This window comes from Pocillopora verrucosa, chromosome 12 (assembly GCF_036669915.1).
Source record: "Pocillopora verrucosa isolate sample1 chromosome 12, ASM3666991v2, whole genome shotgun sequence".
Lineage (NCBI taxonomy): Eukaryota > Metazoa > Cnidaria > Anthozoa > Scleractinia > Pocilloporidae > Pocillopora > Pocillopora verrucosa.
The window spans coordinates 19,826,862-19,848,112 of record NC_089323.1 but is presented as its reverse complement, the minus strand read 5'-3'; the positions used below and the strand labels follow the sequence as shown (position 1 = coordinate 19,848,112).

Genomic DNA, 21,251 nt, shown 5'->3' with positions numbered 1-21,251 from the left:
CATTATTGAGCAGAGAAAAATAATTTTAATTTTCTTTTTTTGTCATTTGTGTAGCATCCCAGAGAGATTTTAATTTAAGAATTCGGTTCCATAGTTTTATGTCTGTGGGTATCTTGAGAAATAAACATGTGGTTTGAGGAAAACAGAGCTAATCATTTGCTTTTGAGCGCAAATAAATGTCGATTGCAGAAATTGGTAATTTCACGTTCTCGCCGATAACTAGATTTCATTATTATCCCATTTACAGCTTGCAAAGGTTACGTTCTCGTCATACATAAACGAATGATAATCGTATAATGTTATTGTCGTACTTTACGAACGCAAAAACTGTGTCGGAGCAAATCACTGTAATGAAAGTAAGATGTTATCTTACTCGCATGTCTGGTGAAAAGCATTCTGAATTCTTCGTAAGAAGACGATGGAGCAAACGTACTCTGCAAGTTTTGGTATCTAGTCAAGAAAAAAATCAGCGTGATCGTATTTGAACGAACACACCTCTGTAGATGCCACTAAATATACTCAGTGTGGCTTCATCAAAACCGACGGGTACGACTGTTACCTTTGGGCAACAGATCGATAATGCAAATGAGCTCTTTCTACTGTTTCAGAGCTCAACTGTAATCATTTTTTTCCCTAAAGAAACAGCTGCACAACGCATCTAGATTTGAGTAAAACTGCAAATTTATTCAAATGATCCCCCACGTTTTAACAGTTGCCATTTTTTCGCGTTGCACTCGATGGAAAAAAAAATTGAAATGGAAAATCATAAAAAGTGATATGTAGCCAAACCTGACACGATTGAAGCGATGAAAAGAAACTTTAACTAGGGGGACAGATGCTACACGAACGCCCTTCACCAAGGCAGAATAAAATTGAATTTGTAAACTTCGCGATTTCATAAATTTGATTGCACCTAAATCAAGAATCTTATCTCTTCCAAAATTTAATTCATCGTTTGAGAGTTAAGAGTGTATCGGTTGTTTCTTAAAAGGCCCAGCAGAGCTTACGCGAAGTGTGTTTCCTCGCAGAAATGAACTACACAACGTCCTTTCACTAAACTATGGCAATAATCTTGAGAGAAAAAAACAGCCATCGTTTGAAGGTTGAGCGAATAATAAATGTTTACTTTTTTCCATGAGGAAATGATCCCAATAGTCCATTTAGTAGTGCGCGAAAATGACACATACCATCCAATTCCAAAGGCATAAGGCGAAAACTAGCTGAATACAATGCACTATACCAGATCTGTGCGCTGTCCTATTAGAGCTCAAATCGGACCAGTGATAGCCAATCGACTTCGAGATTTTGTTATTAGTAGTTTTCATTAATCGCTACGCGCATGTGGAAACCACCACACAAAATATAACTTTCTTTGAATAATTGCGGGAGTAAAAGTAAGTAGAATTATTGGAGTAGAATCACTTAAAGTCAACCTCGTTCTAACGTAGGCAATAAATAAAGAATAAATAATATGCGATTGCCAGTTCGCCGCCAGTCTGCAAGGGGTAAAGTTTCGATGACCTCGTTCCTTCAATAGAATTTCTAGATACAATAATTAAAATTTCTTTTAGTACTATCAGTGAAGCAGAGAAAATAAATTAAACTGTGCTGTTAATCATTATGAATCCTTCGTTGTTCTGTCGCATTTTGTAATAATCGTCGCACTTTGTTATAATTGTCACTCTTTGTAATAAAATTGTCGCACTTTGTAAGACCTATCGCACTTTGTTATTAAAGGGCTTACGCACTTAGTGTTAACAGACCGGTACGTGCTTTGTAACAAAATAAGTTGTCGCATTTTATAACAACACTTGTCGCACTTTGTATTAAGCTTGGTATGGATGATCGCAGGGCAAGTAGACCCAATGACAGCTGTTATTCCTGTCAATAATAGTGATAAAAAATATCAACAATAATAATAGTGATATTCAGCTGTAACTTACAAAGCTGAAAACTATTACGTGGCTGTGAAAGGAAGCAGGGAAGTGGTGAGTGCGACAGAGGACAAGCGTGGACACAGGCTAATGCCTTCCCTTCCCGCTGATCAGACTCACATCCTGTCCACTGAATATGTAAGATGTGCGTGCATGAAACCGATTGGACCAAATTAAGCTATTCATTGCATTACTGCGTAAGGAATTTTGGTCAACATGATGAAGGCGAATCATCATCCGCTAAATGCCAAAGTCACTAATACACTTCACACAAGAAAATTATCGAATTCTGGAAAACATGAATGCAGCACAATATCTTTTTACAACACGCTGATTAGACGGAAATTTGGTATTCTCTTATCCGATATAGGGCGGGAATGGTCCGAGGCCAAGGTTAATCGGAAAAAGTAATCTTTTAAAGCAGATAGTTCATATAATGCATAATAGGTTTGCAGAAGTCATGTTTGAAGTCGTCACGTCTCAAGCACAATTTGTGAAAAAAAATCGAAATGAATAAAAGTATCTAATAACAAGACAATTGGCAGGTTGAAATTTTAGCATGATAAACTTGAGTATTCGATGTATATTTGACGAAGATCGAACGAACTACATCTACGTGTAGGTTAGCAAGAACCCAAAATACTTGATGTAATCGACAAGAGGCTGCGTTGTGCATAATGAATACATTAAACGATTTTCTTTTTCATGTGTTTCAACATAATAATAAAAAGAACGCAATAGTTGGCTTATTGTTGGGGAAAAAACTCTTAGGGCGCTCCCAGCGGATAAATTAAAATCTATGGCACCAAAAGAAGGGTAAGGTGACAGATAAGAGGAGGTAGTTATTCAGTTAATGAAAGAAGAACTTCTACAATCTCCTACTAGGCTATAATTGACTTCATTTCCATTGTATGTCAGTCAATATTTTGTGATAGACATGGAAATACCGTTTATATCTTGGCAGATGGCTGGAGCACATGCGGTTTATTTGGCTCCTTACATTTAACTATTCACTCACGCCAACAAGCAACATGGAAACAAGAGGCAAGTCTAGACATCAATGTTTTAAACTTTTACTTAAATGGCAATAATTTACTCTTGCTTGATAATTTTACTTCGTAACCTGATGAGTCTCATCCAGTTATAGCTTTTTAGAAGGAAGCGCAAACGGAGTTGAAGTTCCTCAATTCAAATTTGCACACAAGTCAGACATTCAGTTCTTCTTTTATCATCAGCAGATGACGAAAACGGTACTTTAAGTATCATAAATTTGTCAAGTGTATCCTAGTTATAACCTCAATTCGAGCTGATTGTTCTTCCGATCAGTACGATTCATAAGGCTTCCTCAGGTTTCATGTAAATTATGTATGCACAAAAGCCAACACATCTAGTTTTAATTTTCAATCATCAGCGTGGGTTGTCATTCTGATTAACTTTCCTTCCCACACGCTAAATTAAAGTTAGCGAATGATTTACTCTCTTTGTTAGCATTGATTTACACTTAAACTCATGTTTACAACTGAGAGATATCAGTATTTCATTTCGACATATTATACAGCCCACGTCAGTCACTGTTTTTAACAATTATTCACGGAGGTGGAGGTAAATATCCACCACCTCTACCGACACTGAGGTAAATAATTGTTTTAGTCTATACCACACAGTAACCCCAAACAATTCGACTGCTCGGATGTGAATAGTAATTGCTAATCACTTCGAACTAGCGCACGAAAAGCGCTATTCAACTGTGTGGTATATGCTAAATAACAATATGGTCAATAATGTGTTTATACTCCGTGCACATAAACGATTTCTTCGCCACTGATATCAGCCCAGAGGTACCAAAGAAAATAACCCTTTTCATAAAAAAACTAAAGTTAACAGTGAAGGGATATCTTTTCATCTTTTGTTCCAAAATGATTGATTCGTAACTTCTCCTCTCAATATCAATGCATTATTCGGCAGGACAGTTGATGAGAATACAAACGAACATATCAGCTCATAATATATTATCTTGACTATGAATTTGCAAAGAAACTGAGTGGCAGCCAGAATGAGACTGAATGAATGGCCTGATCTTTCGAGTCACTTATTAGGACTTTCAACGCCGAGCACGGTACTGGACCGGTTACTTACTGATTGTTTTTGTAGTTCATCAGTCTTCTTAAGAATAACTGAATATGACATGCTAGTAAAAATCAAACAGGGCGTTATCGTCGGCTTGAAAATCGAAAATTAAAATTGCCAACTTCTGAGCTGATAGCTTTCTTTTTTCGAAATTATTGAGCTTCCGCGATACAGTTAATCGAGAGCAGATGGACAAGTAAATTAACGGCTCTGCTTAATTATAAACAAACTTCCATATGGCGCGGCTTCTTAAGTAAGGCTTGTATTGGTCGTATTATCTTTTATGTCAATTAACCACAGTATGCAACATCCGTGCTGTTGTGCAAAAGAAAGAGTTCGGAAATTAAAAGAGGCCACCTTCAAAAAGTGTTTTTCGGCGGTGATGTCGCCTGAACAGATAAGAGTTAAAAAAAACTAACTAGGTGTTTTTATAAGAGAAACAGCTTTTTTAAGAGAATAAAAGCAAAAAAAGGGAGAGAGATGAAATGGCATCAAAAAAAATTCGAAGGGCTGACTGTCATATGTGCACTTCCATCGACTGTTGAGCAAAACTTCAATTTTGACGACCAATACGTTACTGTTTCTTACTTATCATAATAATACCAAATACAAGGTGAGCTACACGTAATAGAGACACTTAATCAATTCCAACTTTTCGGCACAACTCAGAGTAAGCTTCTATAACCTTAGAACAGATGGGAAATTTGCTGAGCTCCTCACAACTGAAGTTCAACAACCAAGGCAGTGCATAATACCGGCCCAACTGTCACGGTCTTTGAGAAGCCACTCCAATCGTAATTGTTATGGAGTCACGAATATTCATATTGCATGCAAAAGTGAGAATTAGCTATAGACAAAGGGGAGCGAAAACGATTGAGGTGATTCCTCAGTATTGTACTGCGCACCCTATACTGCGCATAAAAATCGCGTTATCAGGCGTATAAGCGCGTATTAAACTAGGTAAAGAGGTACGATGGTCTTTAGCTCCTGCAAGAACGAGCACGGTGGCCTATATTTTTTACTACATTATTTTGGTGTACAAATTATCGCATTTAAATTGGAGAAATAAAAAAAAAACATTAAAGGGAAAAAGATATAGCAAAAAGCGTGCACGAAGCCCGTTACTCGATATTGCAAATTATGATCTTTTAAAGCAGACTGGGGGAACGTTTCGAGTTTCTGTCGTTTAAAGTTGGGTGATTTTTCCACAAATTATATCAAAGTTTTCATACATTTCCACCTGTCAAGTTTTTTTCATGTGTTACATTAAAAACCCTTGCTTTCAGCTGCTTCAAAATGTACCGTGAACCGATGAAACTACGCGTGTAGAGGCAAAAATGGAGTAAGTTTGACTCATCATATCTCTTTAACAAGCACAGTGACCTGTCTATTTAATTACATTTTTCGGAACAGACATTGGTATAGAACATTTAAGGAAAGTTTAATAAAAAAATTTCGATTGCTTTTTCTTCTAAGGAAACACCCCTGAGGATCGAGAGGGCGAACACACACTGTAGATAACAATGCAGAAAAATTGATTAATGCTAATTTTCCAAGAAGTATCCTGAGTCATGACGCAGCTCCAGAAATTTCTTTTCACCATATGCCAAATACGTCAAATAGGTGTAATAGGTCCTTTGTCTCTCGGAAGTCGGCACGTTAAGCTGTTCGGGAATATTCTCCTTTAAAGATGTTTATTTCACTAATAACTCGACAGAATGGTAAGATAACGAAATGGCTTGCTACTGGGTTTCTTTTTTTTCAAGATATTGAAAGATGGTAGATGGGTTAGAGGACAGAAGAAGGTAGCACATCAAATGTATTATGAGAGGCTAAATAGTTAGAAGACTTATGACTTTCGAAATCTTCCTCAATTCAAGAGTATCTTAAATTTATTATATGGCAGATACTGGAAAATGAACCTGAAGATAGCCTCGTGTATACCATAATCCGGTCGATGTCCTCTCGTAATAACAAAATAGCTGCAATGCAACAGTCATTGAAATGTTTCAACGGCAAAATAATATAGTTGCATTAAAGCTACAAATCATCCGTGACATTTATTTGGCAAATATCTCTAAGGAGCAATGTTGCCATTCTAGAAAAGCATGTATCTAGTAAGAACCGTAGTTTCGACTCATTATTTCAAATGAGGTGGGTTAGTCTTAGCGCGGATTCAGTCTTTAAAAGACTCAGGAAGCAATAAAATTGTGTTTATTCTTCCAAATTTCCGCAGCTATCACTTCAGTGGGACATATCGTCAAAGGCAAAATCTACCTCTTGGTTTACTCTTTTGTTATGACTAAAGCTTGATTTGCTTGTTCCATGACTGACGTATTTCTATATGCAAATTAGCTAGGCGATTTAAACGACTTTCTTCCTAGACAGAATTAAAGATCTCTAACAATACGGATAGGAAATTTATAGCAGCTGATTTAGCAGCATAAATTATAATTTGCTCCTCTACTTAGCAGCTCAATAAGTGCATGATGTAGTGCGAAAGTGATTGCCACAATATACAGTTTTACCTTCAATACAAAATTATCCCATTAATCTCCTTCCTCGATCATCAAAATTGTTTTTGGGGAGATGTTTCCTAAGATCTATAAATTAATCTTTTGTGAAAGCTGTCCGTCAAGAGTGGAATTAATTTTGCTTCCTTTGTCAACCTGCTGTTGTTTTTCTTTTCTCAGATTAAAGACGCAGACATTAAAGATGATCTCACGTTCCGCCATTTTGTTGTAAACTACCGAACAGACACCTTTGACAAACACAAGAATTTTTTAGCATGAGCTTTAAAATTGGACTTCGTGAAAAATCTGGCTGATGCTACTCGCTACCGTCTTGGGAAAGGATATACTTAAAGAGTTCCTACAGATATCTACATGAACAAGATTTAACTGAACTCTACCAAATTCTTTTTGGTTTCGAGATGGGTTTTTATACTTGGCTTTTGCTGTTTCTTCAGTTTTGGGGCAGAGGAGCGCAATCAGGTAAGCAGTTATTTGCTGCATTCTGCTTTCCTTTGTATTATTTGCAGATACAGTCATCAGCTTTTCCAGATAATTCAGACAATTCAGACAACGCACTTAAAATGTAGTTAAAGCCGCACGTTTAAACTGCCCGTTGAAAAGTTCACGACGAAGAAGAACGCGTGCATGAATTTTTTTCCAAGTTTTTCAACGAATGCTTGATGAATTTCACAGATTTGACGATCAACTGCTTACCTTTTTCAAACTATTGTTATCATATACATTACAAAATGTAAAACGAACCGCATTCGAAATAAAGACAACAACTTCTTAAAATTTTATAGGATGCTTGAAGAATGTTCAATTATGACTAGTTGATTTTTCAGACGTTATCCGATAAATTTTCGATATATCCTTCGCTTATTGCTTTGCTTTGTACAAGTTAAGGACATTATCAACCGAAAGCAAACTAGCGCTCCAGTTGCGTTTGCTTTTCACTTTTCTTTCGTTTCGATTTTACAAACTGATATCTACGTATATGGATGACTAGAATCGTGATTCGTAAGAGAAAAATCATTGATGTAATCTTAACAAACCTTTAAGATATCTTCTACATATTTTCCTGGCTTTTTCTTTGGGTGGTAGGCATCCTGTTTTGATACCCCTACGTAGCGCAAACATTTAATGTCGTTTGACGCTAGTTTCTATGTTAGCAGCTGCCCAGTAAAATTTAAAGCAATGATCACATGAAACGCTTTTATCGCCAGTAATGCGGATCTATATCTTCTAACCTTTATATTTTCCTGGATTTCTAGGATCCAAACAAAATCTATACCTTTTTAGATTGATATAAAAATAAGAGACGCTTGTCAAAAAGGCACTTTTCAAATTTGCAATTTCCATTGGTATAAAAACTATCCCTTTAAATGCTCATCACGGACTTCTCTTAGACCTAAATAAAAAAAACATATTTTGAAGCTTCTTTGCTCTCAAAATATGATGTTTAAGAATTTATTTACTTCATTGGTTTCTTATAATATCCGTTTTACAGGAATTGTGCACGGCTTACACAATTATACACACACATACTCTGTGTTTGTTGCCTTTATTAAAAAAAAGTTGCAACGTGTCATCTTACACATTTAGATGTTATTAAAACATTTTTTTTTAACTCTTTTCTCTTGCTGGGGTACTTTCCACATTGGCTGAATTAATTCAATTTATTGTTTAACAAATTTTACAACAATGTTGGGCAAGAAAAATATGTTGCCATGCACGTACAGTGGCGCAAAATGCAAATCACAATATGTCGGTGTACTTTGGACAGCTTTAAAGGCTTTGGCGTCATTTTCCTTTTTTTTTCGATAAAATCCGAGGAAACAGACGAACAAAGCCAGCTAAGAAGCTGTATTTGTGAACTGAGGGTAGAAATACGTACTTAGTCTAACAATATTACAGACGTGTTAATTGCGTTTTTTTTTCAAGACGCACCGGAAACTTGAATTGCGTGCAGTTCATGATTAAACCTGCGACTCATGGTTCAGTAATCAAATAAAAGTATCTGTACATTGGAACAGCGAGACACAGACTTGCAATCAATTCCCAGTGGAGTTTATATGAAAAAGTTAAATTCAGCTATAATTTGTTTGTATCGTATTTGAATTTATCAGGAATGCAAGTAGTTATTGTGGGTCCTCACTTTTGTTTATTAATTACCATAAACATCAAGTTGTTGTTTTATTCTGAAAAAGGAAAAAAATATGAGGATCTAATATTTGAAATCAAATGTTGGCCGGTTACGAAAAATTGTTTTGTTTAGTTTGAGTTCTAATCGTTCTTTTAGGAGTTTTGACCCCTTAATTTGCGTTTGTGGGTATTTAGCTAAAATTTAAATTAAAACAGTGCTTAATCTTTCTTGTCCTCCAGTTAAATTTTATTTCCTCCGGAGTGTATTCTTTCTGTTTTCAATTTTTAACATTTATAGATATAATCAGCTCCATCACGCATCAATGGACTTTCAACAATCCCTTTTCTTATAAGGACTCCGTGTCTAGACAAGACGTTTTAAAGCTCTTCGGCACCACATCAAACAACACAGACTACCTCAGCTTAGTTGGCTTTTCCTGCTTGATATTAGGATCATTCACAGATCTTTGCCTTACAAACATGTCGACTTGTGATTCGGGGTTCTCTTTGGCATTCTGGCTACTGATAAAGCATACCGCAACTGACCCTCAAATATTTCTTGGCACGTCTGGAAATAATTTCACAGACTTGAAAGGTGTTTTTGTCTACCAAAATGAAACGAACGGAACAGAAAGGAAAGTCATAGTGGAAGTCAAGCTTAACGGGCATAGCTGGAAGGAGCCACTCAAAATTCAGCATGAGATTTGGAATTTTATCGTTATAACTTGGAATGCAGCAGAAGGTCGCGAAAGCCGATTAGCTACCTACATCAATGGAGAGTTAGTTAATTCATCTGTGGTTGAAAAAAAGAGTGATGTTTGGAAACACATTAAGCTGAAGGGACACTTCCCAATGCAAGTTGTACGTGCGGATCTGTACTTGGAGAGCGGAGGATTATACGATGAAGTTATAACATGGAATAGATCTCTGCATGGCTATGAAGTGAGGAGAGCATTCCAGTCCCAAATGAGTAAGTTCACGTTAATAGCCTTAATCATGAACAAGTAGGTTAGACTATTTTAGTTTCGAACGAATACTTTCGTGTCAAGAAATGGTCCATTGTTCAGGCTCAACTTTCCTTTCTCAACTTTATTTGCAGTTCGGTCGTTGATGATTTTGTAAAGTTTACAAAACCATCAACGACCGAACTGCTCCTTCTATGCTTTCAAATACCCTGACCGATGACTGTCCTGTGGTACGAAAGGGGTTAAGAATTATAGACCTCTCAAGTTGGTGTATTTTTTTTTTGTTTTGTTTTTTCAATTAATTACAGATGAACTTTCAAAAATACACTGTGCAGCCACAGCTACCACCCTAAACGTGACCTGGAAGGTTATAAACAGGAAGCTATTTCAGATAAAAAAAACAACAAACAGAATTACAGTCTGGAGAAATAAAACCCATGCACAGGTTTTAAACAAAGTCCTTGACTATTCAACTGATCAATATTTTGTTGAAAATCTTGGTAAGTACATTCATACTTTCTACTTCAGGTCGTTTTTTATTATGGCACCCCACATGTAATTGTACGCGTAACAAATACGAACAGATTGAAATTTGCAGCCCTTTTAATATGGAAAATTAACTGCATTTCAAATATTTTTAACATCGAAAATGAAGAATAAGTAACCATCGTTTGAAACACGGATTTTGTGGGAAGTCATGGCGACAAAATCATGATACAAAAAGATATTTATAACAGATAAAATTGACATAATCGTGAATAAACAAAGATTGCTCGAGCTTGAAAATAAAGGCAAGGACACGATGATGGACATAATCAGTCTCCTGTTTCAAACACTGCACGGGGACTTAAACAACTGGAGGAAATTTACTGCCTTTCAATTCACTTTCTTCAGCACCATACACCCCGTATAAAATCCGTCTATGGAGAGAAGATAGTAAAGATAGAAGGTGTCTTGGGGCTCTGCTTTGTCGTACAAAGCAAGGAGGTAAAGATAATAATCTGGTTACCTTTATTTAATGCGTTCGCGTTTTGAAGTAAGTTTCCGGTTAATGTAGTCACTGAAACCAAAAGGACATTTCGTGTATATCTTTCTAATAACATACTTAAGACTATACGTCGTGGAATCGTTGATGGTCAGACACTGAAGAATATCTCCAAATATTGTGGGTGAACTGATTGTAATTGAACAATACAAACGCAGAGATCAAGAAGTTGTCGCAACTCCTTCAATCGCTGAGTGCGTCACTTGCAATCAGAGGCTGACTAACACAGTTTTGTTTACAATCCACTACCTTCAGTGATTCAAAATCTGACGATAGCTTCTTATAACTCGACCTCACTTCTGGTGCAATGGTCTCCACCTCTCAAAATTAATGGAATAATCCGGGGTTACAATATTGAGGTAAGAAGCTTAAAGCGTCGCATGATTCTCGAATCAGCTTGTTTACTAATCCAAAAGTGGCGCTAAAGGCCAAATCGTTTTGTGCTAAGGATCGGTATCGCGCATGCATTTAAACAACTTAAACAACTGAAACAACAAGACTCTCCCCACAAATATATATATCTACTCGTTCAGTAATACCAAGTAGGTAAAGGTTTTATTATTTTAGTTAGTGGCAAGATATGTAATGTTCAATTTGGTGGTCTCTGTTAGCGGTTCAGGAGAGACATTCAAAGAAATCATTCAGTTTTTATATCACAAAAATTCTGGTGCAAAGTGGTTGACTATGTTTTTCTCCAGTTGAAGTTATCTAACAAAGGAAGTAGGAAACGCCTTACAGCAGTTGAAGACGCTGAAAGCTACCTTATAACCGGTCTCATGACTAACACCGAGTACGCCATAGCAGTGCAAGGCTTTACATCTGCAGGGAATGGTCCGTTGTCCCAAACCAAGAAGGCCAGAACAAAAAAAGTACCACTTGTTACAGGTATGCTGAAGGTATAATTTTTGGTTCCGCTGTTTGCCGTATGGTCCTCTAAATAATAAGTATTGAGCAGCCTGGACAAGATGTATTATCCAGTACAACATCCCTATCCTCTAAATAGTTTCTCGTGATAAAAAAGTACAACAACTGACTGCAAATATATAAGGCCATACCCGTGGGATCCTATTTTACTTTTATGCGCGAGCTATGGTTGGTTTCTCTCGTTATTGATGTTATTTATTTTGTTTTGGTCACAAGCTTATCCTCCCTCTGACACCAGCAGTTAATTTTCCGGTGTTCATTATGTTTTTCTTTTCTCGTTTATTTGCAAAAAGAAAAGCCGAAAAACGTCACCGCCATTGCTCTGAGCTCGGACGTCATCAAAGTTACATGGATACCTCTTGATCAAAGAGAGGAAGTACAATCATATGACGTAGAATACTGTTCTATTGTTAATTGCACCAGAAAGAGAGTGGGTAAAACCGCTGATGTACTGCTGAAAAGTCTTCCTCAATACACAGCGTTTAAAGTTCAGGTTCGAGGTCGAAACACACAGTATGCAGGTCCGTGGGAGATGGCGAGAAGGATGACTACATTAGGTCAGTCCACTGAGACTCTTGCCCCGTTACGAAATATAAACCTTACTAGTTTTGCTTAGTTATCCTCACCAGAACGTGACCTTTAAAACTGAATTCTGTTTTATTTACTTTAAGTTGGCTTTTGATAAACAGAACACTTCCTCTGCTTATTTACATGATAAGGAAAAAGTCAGCTACAACATGAAACCAATGCTGGTAGAGTTTTATATGGTTTAGGTCACCAATGAAAGTGTCAAATGCCGTTCCTATTTGCTCCAACTAGATTTTGATGAATGCACCCAACAACCATGCCACGGGGAAGCTACATGTAAAAATATGCCTGGGTTGTATGAGTGTAGATGCAAGAAAGGATTTACTGGGGATGGATTTAATTGGTGCGAAGGTGAGAAATCTCAATAGCTCCTTTAAATTTAGTACGGAATCCGGCAGATTACTCCACTTTTAACTAATAAAAATACGATTCATGTTATCTTGGTCGACTGTGGAAATGTGTGCTCCGAAAAGATAACCAACGGAAAAACACTGAGGCAATAATCATCAGAACAAAATCTCACTAACCGAGTCCACCGACCTTTCACGAGTGAAACATCTCTATTTTCCATTTCCTTTCATAGTCGATCCCGCTTATAGTTCTGACGATGACTTCTGCCAGGAAGAGCTGTTCAGAAATATAACTTGGTTGCAAACACCCAGGGGGAAAACAATTCAGCGAGGTTGTCCCTATGGATTCTCAGGTACTCTAAAGCAAGTAATTAAGTAGAAAAAGCTTCTTACATTTAAGTAAATAAATGCAGCAAAATTTTTGTAGATTTCACGAACTCAGATCTATTATACTGTCTCTTAAGTTGCAGAGGTTTAAACGTATCATCTAATTGTAGGATGGGCCAATCGTTCCTGTTCATCTAAAATCAAAGCGTCCTGGCATAAACCAGATTTAACAAATTGTGTTTCCGAAGAGTTCAGAGAACTCCAACTTCAAGTACGTAATATTTCCCTGATTTGTTGTTATAATTAGATTATTAGATTATCACTCGTATTTTCATACTACCAGTTCTGTCTGAAACTTCTGTTAAAAGTTATTCATGAAGGAATAAAAACATATAATCAAATAATGGTAGATAGTTAAGTTAAGTTAAGCCAGTTAAGCCCATCAAATAAGACGTTTAAATAGAGCCTCTACTTGGCGATGATGTCTTTTATAATTTTTACTATTTGTTTGTTTTTGTTATTGTTGTTAACTTTTTCACTTATTTTTGCCTTCTGGACTGGTTTAGATAACCTCTAAGAATGAAATTGGTTCCGACACTGCAGCAGATCTGGCTCATCAACTTTCAGAGCTTACGAACCCAACGCGAGAGAGACTAATAGTTAGTGGTGACTTGAGTGCCGCTGTTGGAATGCTAGAACTTCTAGATCAAAAAACAACACAAAATGCATCAATGAATCAGGAAAAAGCTAGTTCTTTTCTGAAGGTAGGTGTAAGAAAAACAAAGAACAAAACCTTCTCCTGCAGCTTTGATCTTAAAAGGCCACATGATAAGTTTTGAGAAAATAAATAGTGCAGAAAGGTAAGAGAACCTCTTTGTATCACGTAGTTTTCAGCATGAAGAAGCTGTTTTTTTGGTCCACGATCAAAAGCTTGCTTCAAACAGAGGAGTTTATTCTTCCTAGGGCTGTTTTTCTCTTATAAACAGTCATCACTATTTGCAGAATTTAGTTAACGTGGCAAGTAATCTTCTGGATGAAAAGACAATGGATGCCTGGCAAGATTCACCTGTGGTATGCTTTCACCTTTCTCGTTTTTCGTTTAGTACATTCTTAACTCGTTACAGGGTTACAAGTGATAGCGTCTTGCGGGATTGCATCAGTGCGAACGTTTACGAATGCATTCGCTTCAATGAATGTGTTGCAACTCAGTAACTACAAGATTAATTAGATGCTAATGGACATTTTATCCAGCCTCTATAAATCAATTGAGACTCCTAAATGGCGTTAAGAGTAACAAATCATACTTCAAATGGCGCTGTTCAATGTGCTGTACAATAAACACATATCCAAGGTTTAGTCGAAAAAGTTACAAAGTATTACCGACCAATTTTTGCCTTTCGATAATCAAGGTTGATGGCAAAGGAACTTGACCATCTTGCAAAATCTGCTGCTTCGTTTCCTTCCCTCCCAATAGAAATCTCGTTCAGATGAAGCTACAAAGCTCTTGATGACTATGGAAAGTGTAGCTTTGAAGACTGCTTCATTTTCAAACAGCACAAATACTTCCAGTTTTAATACCTCTAATATCGGTGAGTTTTATTCACATTCATTGTAACGCATTCACTAGCATTCTTAAGCGGTCACCTGCTCTATTTCTTTCGTTGACAGATAGCCCTAGAAGATTACCTAGATATATCTGAACTCCTGGTTCTAATCTTCCATATCAAAGGCACGATATAACATCGCAAATTATGTCAGGAAATGAAGATCTAACCGGGAGTTCCCACTATTCTATGATAGTACAAGGGGCATCATTTATACAAGGCTATGTTACATTAACTCTTTTCCTTTAGTGTTAAAATTTCGCTCAATTAAGGAAGAGGATTCTATGGCTGAAAGAGTGATCTTTTCTGCGTTGGATGATGGATCTGGAAGCAAAATAGAGATGCCAACATCTGAGCTACAAAGAAATGACAACAGTACATCTTCAGGTACATGTGACTTCGTGCACAAGCAAGTTCCCTTTTAGCCCCTAGGTTATAACGAAAGGAGACGAAATACATAGACTGCAACATGATAAAATAACGTTATGAAGTACATTTTGCACGATTTCGCTTTAGTCGCTGGAGCGATTTGTATTATTCCAAAGTAGCTCTGACTAGATATCTCTGTGTGATCTCTTCAGGGGCAGTTCATCATATTGCTTTCGTGTATATGAAGAACATTGCACAATTGTTGAATTCCTCAAGGTAGGTTACACGGCTTTGTTGTTAACAATTACTTTTTTTGCATTGAATAAGTATGAGAGAGGGTTTCTACGTTTTCTGATAACATTAAGTTTTGTATTGTTCCAGATTATTTAATCCTACTCCTGGTGTTATTTCACTTTCCACTAACCCTAAATCATCAAGCAACTTTACGGATCCTGTGGTGATATTTTTTCACAATAATCAGGTAAGAAGAGGAAATTCTCATACGCACTTTACCGTCTCATTTTTTTGATCCCATCTCGCTTTCATTCGAATTAACCCATCTTAAAGGTATCTTTTTCATTCTTGAAACTAACCCATTATAAGTCGATCTGACGCAAATGATTAATTAGAAGCGGCCGATCAGATCAAGACAGCCTTCATACGAGATCAATTTTGGTTTACACCGACCGGTCCGATCGATCAGTTTTGCTAACCTTATGGCAGGGATGACCGAGTATATAGTTGAATAATGAAATGACACAGAATGTTGTTTCAGACCTTATCATGTCGTGAACTATAACTGGACATGCGTTGAAACTGTTCCTTTTGCTCTCAAAAGCCATAGAGCGCATTTTCGTATACATTTGTCGTTGTGATGGCTTGTCATTAAGGTCACTAGATATATGCATTTTCACTTTCAGAAAGACGTAAACCCCCAACCATCGTGCGTCTTTTGGAAAATTTCAAAGTAAGTCGCGAAGTCTGAGTCAGTGCCACTTCCTAAACACCTTTTAAAACCACTGTTGTCATCGGTTCGTAAATTGACGATATGCTATGTATCTCTGGGTTGGTCTCTTCTTTACTTTATTTTTTCAGGCTTGGAGGCTCATGGTCCACCGAAGGTTGTCATGTGAATTTCAAAAACTCGACCGTAACTGTTTGCCACTGTTATCATTTGACAAGCTTCAGCGTCCTTATGAAATATACGCCGCATTCGCCTGCGGAGGTAACTTATTTCAAGTTGTAAGAATACTTATTTTCATTTTGTTCATTGGTTTTCACTCTACCTGAGCATTTTCCATGATAACTTAAGATTAATCAATATCTAAAATATCAAGCTATACTATTTTAAATGGTTATACAATAAAAAAAGAATACGTTTTGCAAGCAGTACATTATCTGACTACCTTTTTAATTGTATTTAGGGGACCAACCAAATTGCCTTGGGACTTGTTACGTACATTGGCATAAGCATATCCCTGGTTTCATTATTACTGGCTTTTGTAACGTTTTGCTCCTTTGGGTAAGAACTTCGTGTACATGAAAATCTTATAATTTCTGTTTGTTTGGAAGGTGATGGACACATATTTATGGAAATCTCCCTTGTGGTTTTTCAACTTTAATCACGAGATATTATGACACTGATCTCGTTTAGTTGTAAACCTGTGATAGGTTTTTTCGAATACCGAACATTAATCACGAGAGCCTTAAATAATTACATTTACGTAGTATTGGATTTATTTCAAACTGTTACTTTCTTCAGGTTTTTGAAATCGAATCGTAACTTTGCTCACATCAACCTGGTGCTATCGCTTTTTTTGGCTGAACTGCTGTTTGTTGTTGGTACGGAAAAGACACAGTACAAGGTACTCAATTTTACAACAGTTTTAGTGTGTCGTTCTCTACTCTTTTTTATCAGACTCCAACATGGTCAGATATATAACCAAGTTTTTGACTTTTTATGTTCATGACACGATCATAGTTCTCGCCGGTTAAGCTTTAATTTTGTGTTCATTTTCTTTCGCACAAATCGCCCTGAGTCGATGAAGGTTATAGTTGCGAACTGTTCTCTAATCTTCGCTGCTTTTTTTGTTTCTAGACTGGCTGCTTTATCATTGCCATATTGCTTCATTATCTATTTCTTGTTTCATTTTGCTGGATGGCAACAGAAGGAGTGATTCTTTATGTCATGCTTGTTAAAGTTTTCCCAACATCAGGTCAGAGTCCAAGGAAAAGACTATTCTTCATATGCTCATGGGGTGAGCCAAGCCTTTGTTTAAATGTATTATTCTCGATGCGAGAGGGCCTTGTGGAGCTTACACATATATTTAATTTGAAGCAGAAACTTGATGGCATTAAAATGATGAAAAAATAAGCTAAAGATTTAATGTAAAAAATTGACACAGTTTCACTAAGCTAAGCCATTTTTTAAATTCTTCAATACGATTTGTGCGAATATCTGGTATAAGACTTGTTGTGAAAAACAGTTGGATTAATGATTAAGCTGCGAATACATATTTGATTTTCAAGGCGTGTTAACTTCCAACAAATTCTTTTATTTTTAAAAGGAATACCTCTCATACCTGTGGTCACATCGTTCCTTATAGATATGGAGGGTTACGTATCAGAGAGACAGTAAGTCTTTTTAATGTGCGTATACATGCTGTGCAAGAGTGTATTACTGTTGTTTAACTAGCATGCTATGATTAATCACGATCACAGGATTACAATTTTCTTGTATCTGAATTCTTTATTTTGAACGGAGTGTTCTTTTTCTTTATCTTATTACCCAAGGTTTGATCCTGCTGTTTTGCTTGCTGAATTCGTCCCTTTTTCGCTTTATATGGAAAGTCCGATCGCGAGATCTGTGTACCCATAAGTCGTTGAGATTTTCATGCAACTGACAAATCACTTCACTGCTGGAAATACTCAATCACTTGTTCATTCCCCTATTTATTCATTCATTCACCCATTCACTTATCGGAAACCCACTTTTACTCTAAAAAGTAAGCAAAGGATATATTTCCTGACCTATTTAACGCGACTTTGTAACCTGCAAAGCTCTGCAACCTTACTCATAAAGTATTAAACGGATTAATCAAGTTGTTAGTCAACAATCAAACGGTTTAAAGTTATCAAAGAAAACGTTTTATTTGTTTCTTTGTTTATCTCTCGTCTTTTCCCTCGAAATTGAATTGTCATGTGCTTTCTCTTTATGGCAGCTGTTGGTTGTCTGTTGAAGGCGGTTTTATATGGAGTTTTGTCGGCCCTGTTCTGCTCATATGCGTGGTATGACTAATACTTGCATTTCTTTTTTGTCACCTGCCGCTGTGTTACACATGTTGAATAATGTACAATGCTGACAGTAGTTTTACGTTGTAGGTGAATCTGGTGTTTTTAGGAATGACTCTAAAGGTTATGGCAACGCGATCCCTAAATCAGCCTTCCCGAAACCCGCCGCAAATGAGGTAAGGAATAAAACGACGGTAAGCAAGCTAAGAAATTGTTAGAAGCATGAAGATAATGACTACCATAATGGAAGAATAGAAGAAGCAAAATTAAACACTGTTAGGAAAATTCTTCCAGGCGAATAGATTCTGTAACATAAGCCGTGCAAAAACAACGTCTACATCGGCAAATAGGTAATAGGTAGTAAGTTACATGGATACGATTGGTCGAATTCGTAATGATTTACTGCATTCAGTCATAGGTTTTTTAATTAAAACCCTCGCGATGCTGAAACCCGGTTGGTATTATTTCACGTATTATTCATTTTGTTATGTATTTGCTTATTTATTCATAAAATAAAAACTCTCAACTTTTTTCCTCAGGTACTGGGTAAAAGTATGCGCAGTACTGACGTGTCTTTTAGGCACAACCTGGTTACTGGGAATGTTTTCTCTGGACAAAGCTACAGTTCTCTTTGCGTATCTGTTCAATATTTTCAACACTTTGCAGGTAAATCTGATAATTGATTCCTTCCTTGGCCTCCACCCTTCTTTGAGTACTGAATTCATCTGAGTAAGAATTAGGAAATAGGTGTGGTACAAAGTTGAGAACACCTCCCACCGTTTGTGTGCTACTTCGATTCACTAACCTGGCAGCAGAGGTGGGTCAAGTTGTATTTTTTTCTCGCCCTCTTGCCAAAGGGTTTTTCTGGGTTCTCTATATTTCCTCCCTCCTCTAAAAACAATCCGTAATCCAAGACAAATTGTAAATAGAGAACGAAAAACCATCTCGTTTAATTCTAAATCCAATTCAATTAATTAAGGAGTTCCTCCTCCATGCAAGGAGACCTCTGTTTCGAGTTAGTTATGCTCCTTATTCCTTTCTTTTTTCAAGGGACTTTTCATCTTTGTTTTTCATTGCTTAGCTGATGAAAGGGTAAGCAAGACTTTCGATTTGAAAGATTTGTCTGGTTATTGTTCCATAATTAAAATTGCAATTTAACATAGAGTCACAGTATTCGAAACAAGACTACAACAAGGCATTTTGGGTTACTTGATTTTAGGTCAATGGTGCGTACATCGTATTATGGGTATAATATAAAAGATTAATCACAAGCTTTCGAATTAATAATCCTGAATGATTTCTAGATTCGCTCTGAGTACAAACGGATACTCTGCTGTCGTGGAAGTCGAAGTCGAAGAGATCACCTCCGCGATAATGTAATTGCAAAATCACAACTGAAATATTCGTCTTCTCAGGTGAGTAAAATTAGTTGGAATGAATAAGATGCCCCGACAAGAAAAATGAACGAAAGAGTTAGCAACAACTTAAATCGATGGGTAGATAACCATACAATCATGGCGGACCCATATAATTATATCAAACACCCACCGGCTTTTAATATTCCTGGACTGAATCAGAACTCTATTTTTTTTTTTTTTTTTTTGTGTGTGCATTTCACAGACAACAAGACTTCAAAGGAAAGCCATAATACCGGAAGGTGGGTTTAATGGTATATTTCTATCTACCTACCCAGTGAGAATTTAAACCACATTTATATATTTTCTTTAATAACAATCATTTCAATCGATTTTTCTCGAGGCTGACCTCCAGAGGAAAGGCTAATACCAAGCATGTTTTCTGTTGCCTGATCAGCGTTCCTCGTTTTTTGGTTTATTTTCTTCAGTTAGCGATAAGTTTTTTTTATTGCTTTCTTTCTTCAGAAAAAAGGTTAAATGTGGTGACACACACTTCTTCTGGGATTGAGCAAAGACCAGTCGACCAGGCAAGGACATTCTACTAAATACCCTCTTATTTCCAGTTGCCTGGAATCCGCTAGATAAACACTGTGATAAGGGTTACCATTGTAATGCGTAACATAAAAATCTCTTTAGATGATACCACAAGAGTGGGATCATTTAAGGTGGTTTTATAGCTTTACCTTCTCTTTGGCATCAACACTGCACTGATGAGGCCCGAAAGGCCAAAACAGTACTTTCTGCAGTTACTTATATATATATATATATATATATATATATATATATATATATATGTATGTGTGTGTGTGTGTGTGTGTATAATTTTGCAGGGCTTTTATGGTGATATGGATGTTACAGCCGCTACAAGGACAATTGAACACGAAAAAGCGATGGAATATCAACATAACCACTTAGCCGGAAGCGACGAAGAGCATGACCAAGAAGATAATGAGGACGAAAATTCAGATGACGTTTTCTTTGAGGATATATCTTCGAGTTTAATCAACATCCGTAAGAGCAGCACAACAGAACCCGTCAGAACAAGGGAAAAACGAAGATCTGTTACTTCTGATCCCTGTCAAGACAAGCCATCTCAATTTTCAGACCAGGAAAGTGACACATTCGCTTATAACAATGAAAAAGAAGAACTTCTATATATTAAAACAATGGGACTCATGGCAAACCAACCGCAAACTACGTCTGAAGGGGAACGAGATCATTTTGGGGACTTTTCATTGGATTTTCAGACGGTGGAGTCCAGTTATCAAATGAGAAAAATAACTTCAACCCGCCGAGTTTATCGATATTGTAAAAATTCTTCTTTGTCAACGTCGTCTCGTCGTCCACAAATAGAAATGAGTGACAGTAGCGTTTTGAGAGATGACTTAAGGGCGAACATGTCAATGATTGAGAATAACGATACCGACTCTGTTTTTGACGGTAATTTTTTGACAAAAGAGGTAACATGTCACGATGAAAGATTATTTTCGAACTGACCTCAGATCTCAATAAGCATTGCTTCTACAGTCAGTTTTAACTTCTTACAAAGCTGACATGGTTGATCCACAAATGTATATTGTGGTTATTTTACCTGAGTTAAGAAAAGATGTTATGTGAACACAGAGATACCAATAAATAAAACTAATGTCTTTCA

The 21,251-nt window shown here is 36.8% G+C and overlaps 2 protein-coding genes across 5 annotated transcripts in view; one reads left to right on the top strand and one right to left on the bottom strand.

The window, feature by feature from the left end:
- LOC131791531 (QRFP-like peptide receptor) overlaps positions 1-12,938 on the bottom strand; it is a 21,780-nt gene extending 8,842 nt beyond the window's left edge. The window contains exon 1 of the mRNA XM_059108870.2: positions 12,782-12,938. The gene's annotated coding sequence lies outside the window, so the exon portion shown is untranslated. The remainder of the gene's footprint in view (positions 1-12,781) is intronic.
- LOC131791529 (uncharacterized) lies at positions 2,895-21,251 on the top strand. 4 transcript variants are annotated; one of them, XM_066159376.1, is made up of 31 exons: positions 2,895-2,978; positions 6,755-7,054; positions 9,074-9,689; positions 9,993-10,184; positions 10,579-10,671; positions 10,976-11,088; positions 11,428-11,614; positions 11,947-12,210; positions 12,473-12,592; positions 12,825-12,944; positions 13,089-13,189; positions 13,485-13,682; positions 13,882-13,989; positions 14,393-14,507; positions 14,772-14,909; positions 15,104-15,167; positions 15,273-15,372; positions 15,812-15,858; positions 15,987-16,116; positions 16,316-16,413; positions 16,654-16,756; positions 16,990-17,149; positions 17,459-17,525; positions 18,113-18,179; positions 18,273-18,358; positions 18,722-18,848; positions 19,233-19,274; positions 19,487-19,597; positions 19,803-19,839; positions 20,063-20,124; positions 20,428-21,251. In XM_066159376.1, the coding sequence occupies exons 3-31, from the start codon at positions 9,200-9,202 to the stop codon at positions 21,091-21,093; spliced, it is 4,206 nt and encodes a 1,401-aa protein (XP_066015473.1). In that variant the 5' UTR covers positions 2,895-2,978; positions 6,755-7,054; positions 9,074-9,199; the 3' UTR covers positions 21,094-21,251. The 4 variants fall into 4 exon arrangements, with proteins under 4 accessions (XP_066015473.1, XP_066015472.1, XP_066015470.1 ...); XM_066159375.1 differs by having other exon boundaries at positions 9,018-9,689; positions 13,921-13,989; XM_066159373.1 differs by having other exon boundaries at positions 9,018-9,689.

Bases quoted from the DNA above. Each gene is read 5' to 3' on its own strand.
- LOC131791529 (XM_066159373.1), top strand. From the start codon at position 6,994: ATGGGTTTTTATACTTGGCTTTTGCTGTTTCTTCAGTTTTGGGGCAGA. The intron at 18,359-18,721 runs GTAAGGAATAAA...TTTTTTCCTCAG, and splicing joins CGAAACCCGCCGCAAATGAG to GTACTGGGTAAAAGTATGCG. The intron at 20,125-20,427 runs GCAAGGACATTC...ATAATTTTGCAG, and splicing joins AGCAAAGACCAGTCGACCAG to GGCTTTTATGGTGATATGGA.